General features: G+C 38.6%; 1 protein-coding gene and 1 long non-coding RNA gene across 2 annotated transcripts in view; both read left to right on the top strand.

The window, feature by feature from the left end:
• Positions 1-4,089: 4,089 nt before the first annotated feature.
• The window catches only part of LOC116696358 (uncharacterized), a 30,087-nt gene continuing 27,691 nt past the window's right edge, over positions 4,090-6,485 (top strand). The window contains exon 1 of the long non-coding RNA XR_004333702.1: positions 4,090-4,659. This is a non-coding gene — a long non-coding RNA (uncharacterized LOC116696358). The remainder of the gene's footprint in view (positions 4,660-6,485) is intronic.
• The window catches only part of hopx (HOP homeobox), a 7,239-nt gene continuing 6,051 nt past the window's right edge, over positions 5,298-6,485 (top strand). The window contains exon 1 of the mRNA XM_032527253.1: positions 5,298-5,593. Coding sequence (XP_032383144.1) covers positions 5,444-5,593 — 150 coding nt within the window. The 5' untranslated portion in view covers positions 5,298-5,443. The remainder of the gene's footprint in view (positions 5,594-6,485) is intronic.

A 6,485-nucleotide genomic window follows, 5' to 3' on the forward strand; every position in this document is an offset into this window, starting at 1 on the left:
ATCCCCGATGTGATAGGATTTCTATCATTGTTGCTCGTCCTGGCTCAGGTTTTGTGAGACATGAACAAACACAAACAGTGCCAACGCCATATATTGTTCTTTTATTGTTCAGTTTGACATTCAGTCATATCAGAAAAAGAACATAAATAAACTACTTTAAAGTAGATTTTATTTGGATAAATCACAAGGTATCAGATCAATGCATAAAATCCAGTACTTTTTGATTTTAGGAGGTATCGGAGGCTTTTCTGGTACTGGTATCGCTATAGGAACATCAGTAGAATCAGTAAAGTCAGTTGACATTTTGTAGTATTTTTCCATTGCATCACTGTTTGTGATTTATGTTTTGTTTTATTTGTTTTCCCGATGATTTCTATTGGAAAGCTGCAAGTCACATCCTCATCTAAACAGTGGCTCATTGTTGTCCAGTACATATCTGATCAAATAGCGTTGTTTCTTTAATACTTGTGTCATGTTAAGAAAACCACAATGTTAACTGAAAACATTTTTTAAAAAATCAGGAAATGGAAATGAGCTCCACCCCAGCGACAGTGTAAACGATCCACTGCATCAGTAAAACAAACGTGAAAGAATTGGGATTTATCAACATAAAAATAAAAGAAACGGGACAATATTGAGATTAGCAAACTAATTATTGAAGCAGATTTTAGTTTCCTATGCTCTGCTAGAAGACCACTTGTGATTGGACTATCGTGAAAATGTATCTGCAGAAGCATAATTTCAGCGTTACGAAGGTGTTTCTCTAATTTACAGGCGATAATGAGGCTGCCGACCATCAGAGCAGAGAGACATTGGCTCACAATTGATTTGTACTATTTCCTGCAGCTGGCTGGAAATAAAGGGTCATGACCTGTGATATTTTTACTCTGGCGGTGGATTCACAGCCACTCACTGTTATCATGCTGTTTCTCTATTTCGGGCTCTTTATAAGCCCTGATATCCCACACCAGTCGCGGTGCTACCGACCTCTTTACTGTGTCAGCAGTCTGTCACATTATCTGGGGTTATTTATCTTAGGATTCATGGTTTTATGGACACAGCGTTTCCTTCAAACACTGCAAAATAAACCTTTTCTGTTGTTTTTAGTCAGAAGAAAGAGATGGAATTGTTTGTAATCTTTAAATAAAAAAAAAAAAACATTTGGTCACAAAAAAAAGAAGGAAGGGATGTAACATGTAAAGGAAGAAAGGAAGGTCCTCATTACGTTTTGTTATTAATTATATAAATAGCCTATATGATTGTTGAATACAACCAGTGAAAGTTACGAAGCTAGAATCAAGTATATCTTTCTATTTTATTTTGTTTTTGTTACAGTTATAATGTCTTAAAATGTTTTTTTCTTTGTCACATTTATATAATAGTTTTCAATAGCTCGTTGTCCAATTAGTCAAAGATTAGTTTTTAAAGATTACTGTTGACAGTTTGATTTGAAATGTATTTTGGTCTGTAAGTAATTACACAATTGACCCCAAAATAACATTACACTGGAAAACAGTACAAAGTAGTAAACCAATGTAAAAGATAGAATACAAAATCTAATAAGTAACTAAATGTAAAACAATTTAACTTTTTAAACATGCATATTCCCCTCATGTCTTATTATCTTTCCCTTTATTTAAAATTACTTCTGGATCAATCAGGTAGTCCTGCCACAGGTGGAATTGATCGCACTGGGATCCACGCTGGGTCTAAAATCAACATTTAACAACTTATTTAAACAGTGACATCATTTCCAAATGAGAGCCCAAATGGTCACATTTCCCATCTGGCCCCCAGGGTGAACTTTGGATCAAATTTACCTTTCTTATCATTGAACCTGGACGATTAGCAGCAGTGTTTGCTGTATAAATGCGGGACCTTTTCCACTGCATCCCACAGAACTCTATATTATGTTTGTTTGTCATAAACTGACAGCTTGTTATCAGCAGAATCACCATAGGCCGTGTCGCTGGCAAGGATCCCAATCATCTTCTGTGTGCTGGAAACAATTTCCACATGTCTCTCTAGTGTGAGACAACACTTTATAAAGCTGTTAGGAGGTCTAAAGTTGTCCCTCCTTCAGATACCTAAAATTGGGACACATGGTGGTTGGCCAAAGGGTCAGATGATTTCATTTTGGCGATCATCTGAGCTGTCTGAAGTATTTATTTCTGTGTTCACATGCTTGTGGATTGTCCGACATCTGGCACCTTTTTGCTGCTATACTGTTTTGTATTTTGTGTTGATTAATTGTTTATCAAACCTAGAAAACCAGTAATATTATACTTAATCTGTTGTATGTTTTGCTCTGGTTTGTACTGGTACGATCACAAGCTTACAGTTCATTTAGTTTTCGTCTACCGTTTGTTAAAAAGTAAAATGTCTCATATCTATAGTGAGATTTTGGAAACCTGTTGCACCTCAATTGATGATTGATTAGATCATTATGGTAATGTTTTCAGGGATTTATTAGGCTGTTAGACTCTGATGGATTTAAATGTAGGGAGATTATACATCTGCCAGGGCATTTGTTTTGAATATGACCAATAAGGGAGTTAAATTAAAGTTCATAATCTTATCCATTGACATGCTTTTCCAAGTACCAGATGTTCAACATAGTGCCAGTGTCCTGTGAGCAGAGCAGTGGGTGGTAGAAGGTGGTAAATAGAGTTTTGGATTCCACTTCCAGGCCTTATGTCTTATCTTGTGTTTTGGTGTCACCCTTTATTTTGTTCTTTTTAGCTTTTATATGCCTGAGGACCTGTTTGTTATTATATACCAGCAACATCCGTATCCCTATAAATGTTTGCAATTTGGGCTCATTTCCTCAAACGGGCTCAGATTACGTTTTCATTACAAATACACAATCCCACAACTCTGGGAAAAGGGAACAGTCCTGCACTGAACAAGACTTTTTTTTTTCTTCAATCAAACATTTTCAAACATGTTAAACGTGTCTCAAAACACCCACAAAGGCCGAGCTTACATGATACAAGTGATTTTACACAATAGTGCAAATATGACTGCATTAAAGGATTAAATCAAGCTAAATATAGTTTGGACTGGCCGTAGCTTACTGTCTGAATTACCGGTGAGATTTGTATATGCAAGATATTATTTCCCACCAAAATCCAGGCCAGAGGAAATCATCCAGCAAGCTTTGCAGTCGCTCAAATCAAGCTTTCAGTGAGAGTACCACATAATTACGGGTCTAATCAAAATCCAAAGATAGCATCAAAAGGAACTGTGTGTACAGTATGTGTTGAGGAGCATTATCAGGCCCGTATTTACTGTTTCTACCACTTAAAATTCAACATGCTTGGTCAGGAAGTTTCCTTTGCAGCAGACTCACCAGAACAGTGGGCAGTTATCTGATCAAAGTGAGCCTCAGTCCTGTACATATTCCACTCATTACAGCACAGCACAGTGCAAATTGCATGATGACATTCCAGGGAGAAAAGCACTTCAAGGGTGTGTGTGTGTATGAGAGAGTGAGGAGGTTTATTATTTAAAAGGAGTATCTAATCGTTGTAGTCATGCTTGATTAGGTGCCTCCCATACTATACCCGAGTCACGTTCAGTAACGAGTGGACAAAATTTATGAATATACACAGGGAGATTAAGCTGAATAAAATCACTGTAATATTCCTTGTTTTACACAAACAATGCCAGTTGTATTTAATAACTGAGTAATTTAATGATTCACTGTATGTCTTTAGGCAAGTTACTGTACATTCACCCTATAACATGTCTTAATATTCTTCATTGCTTTAGGAGTATATTTAAGATTGAGATTGATCTAGTCTTAGTCTGGTAGCCTTGTTCTTATTTAAAAATAAAAATGATTCTAAATGTAATATAGGATCTATACAGGTGTATGTATATTTAGCTGTAATAGCCTACAGTACAGTAATTAATAGTAAACCAAAGTGACTTTTCTTGTCTTTCATTGCATATGTTTGCATTGTGTATGTACAGTTGTAAGTTTCTGGTGACATTTGTTCTTTAAGGCACTCATTGTATCTTATGAAGTGTTAGCATTTTCATAACTGTCTTATTGCGTTTTTCCATTAATGCTACCTGCTCGGTTTGGCTCGACTCGGCCGAGGTGCCCAGTCCTCCTTTTTCCATTGCAGATTAGTTAGTTAGAGTAGTACCGCCTCATGCGTGGGGCGAGCATGACTGGTTGTCATAGCAGGAAACTGTAGTGACCTAACGCGACACACAGAACGTGGAAGGTGTGTTCCTTTTGACTCTCGGCCTGTGGCTGTTGTCAGAAGACACATTTAGTGACGTTGGGTTAGCATTGCTAGCGTTAGCTAACTCCTTCACCACTAACGGAGCAACCCGGAACATCAAACTTTTCCCGAACCCTGTGGGGGGGAGGACCACAACATCACGGCCACCATCAAAACTCAGCAAAGATTGTTCTTCTCGGGCTTTAACTTCTTGATGTTCTGCAGCGTTGCCACAGCGAACCAGATGGCTTCGCTCGCATCTTTCTCCGCCGCCATGATGGCTGGCGCACAACCTCAACGTCATCGTTCTCAGCCACTCCCTCCGTTCGCTGACTGGACCGGTAAAGATTGGCCGGAGAAAACCCAAGAATATCCCTCCAACCCAGACGGAGTACTGAAGGAAAATGAAAATTGAGCGGAGGTACGTTGGAGGGCGGAGCCAGGCTAAGCTGTCTCCCCCTTGCTTAGAATCTTTAGGCTAACGCTCAGCTAGCAAATAGCTGTAGGCCTATTTTTCCAAAATGGTAAACTACTCCTTTAAATATTGGTTTATGACTTCAATATCCCGTTGAAATCTGTTTTACATTAATTCAAATTGTATGTAATCTAAGTGGCAACATGAAAATAACCAACAACACAACTAGAATTTAGAAAGGTTTCAGCCTTGGCGCCCCCTAGTGCCAGAACAGAAGAACCGTTCCTCATAGTGACTTTAATTTTTCTGTGTTGCTTTTTCTGTTATGTAATAGGATCATCTACTATATTTATTTTTAAAGTGTCCTTTTATATTTCTTGAACAGTACATCAATAGCTGGTTTCCAGTTACTTCACGGTACTTCCTTGTGAAAACACCGCAGTAAATTGGTTCAAGATTGTTGCTATGGTGATGCTATAGCCTAATATTCCCATCGTTTTCCTTTATATATTAAGGAATGTCGTTTGGTTGCAGTGGTGTTTTTTAATGGGCGGGGTCTGCTGGTGGGAACGGCCTCATGACGTCCCTCTGTTGACAGTAGTAAAAGCTCCACACACGCACACCCACCAACACACACACACACACAGTGCCTGGGCCCCGCCGCTGCACGCCTGTCTTCTCCTCCGCGCGTCCAGCTGTGCGCACATCTCGCTCCAACCAACCCGGGCTGAAGCTTGAAACGCTTTAAAAAAAAAAAAAAAGACTGGAGAGCAGTAGGGAAAATAGGAATATGACTTCCAAAGCGATGGAGTGTATGAAGCTGTCGGAGGAACAGATCAAGGTGCTGGAGGACAGTTTCAAAAAAGTCAGCAAGTATCCGGACGGAACGACGCTCATGTTGATCGCTGCGGAGTGCGGGCTGTCAGAGGAGGAAACACAAGTGAGTTACATACCATGTAAATATCTCTCTCTCTCTCTCTCTCTCTCTCTCTCTCTCTCTCTCTCTCTCTCTCGAAGTCTAGATTTGTTGGTGTTTATGTTGATTTGTATTATTAATTTGTTGTCTTGAGCAAATGGATCACTGTGCATCACTTCATTTATAATAACAATTTATACTCCAGGAGGGAAATAATATATATTTTTTTCACTCTGTTGTTAGAACAACACTACACACATGGCTGAAATACACACTTATGCTCAGGTCTTACACATGCACAAATGGAGACATGTCAGAGTGTGAGCCCCAAGCAGGTGGGGGGGTCGGTGCCTTGCTCAAGGGCACCTTGGCAGTGCCTATAGGAGGTGAACTGGCACCACTCTTTAATTATGTATAGTATATTTACATTATTATTTCTATCAATGAACAGCCTCGACTCCAATAGATCGTTGTAATACTTTTATAGAGACTGATACCATGTCTGATGCTTCAAAGTAAGTTCAAAGTAATTCATATTTTTAGGGTGACTTAAGTATTCTCTGTGGTAGCTCTTATGTTCTTTTAGGGACTTATAGCCTTTGTTTTTAATGTACTATGGACCTTCCATTTGTGTCATGAATAAAGTAATACTACTACTACTAATAATAATAATAATTATTATTATAATTATCATTATCATTATCACTAATTCCTGTAGACAGGGACTCTCTGGCAGCTATGTGTGCACTTACTTGAGAAACACATTCAAAATACTAAATGACAAATTCCCTGTCAGTGTTGAATTGCTGATGTGCAGTTTAAAAACGCAGTAATGCAGTTTAAAAACGCAGTAATGCAGTTTCCGGTGAAGTACAACTATATATGAGTAACCAATGAGAAGTTTCATCTAAAGCAA

This window comes from Etheostoma spectabile, chromosome 10 (assembly GCF_008692095.1).
Source record: "Etheostoma spectabile isolate EspeVRDwgs_2016 chromosome 10, UIUC_Espe_1.0, whole genome shotgun sequence".
NCBI classification, from domain to species: domain Eukaryota; kingdom Metazoa; phylum Chordata; class Actinopteri; order Perciformes; family Percidae; genus Etheostoma; species Etheostoma spectabile.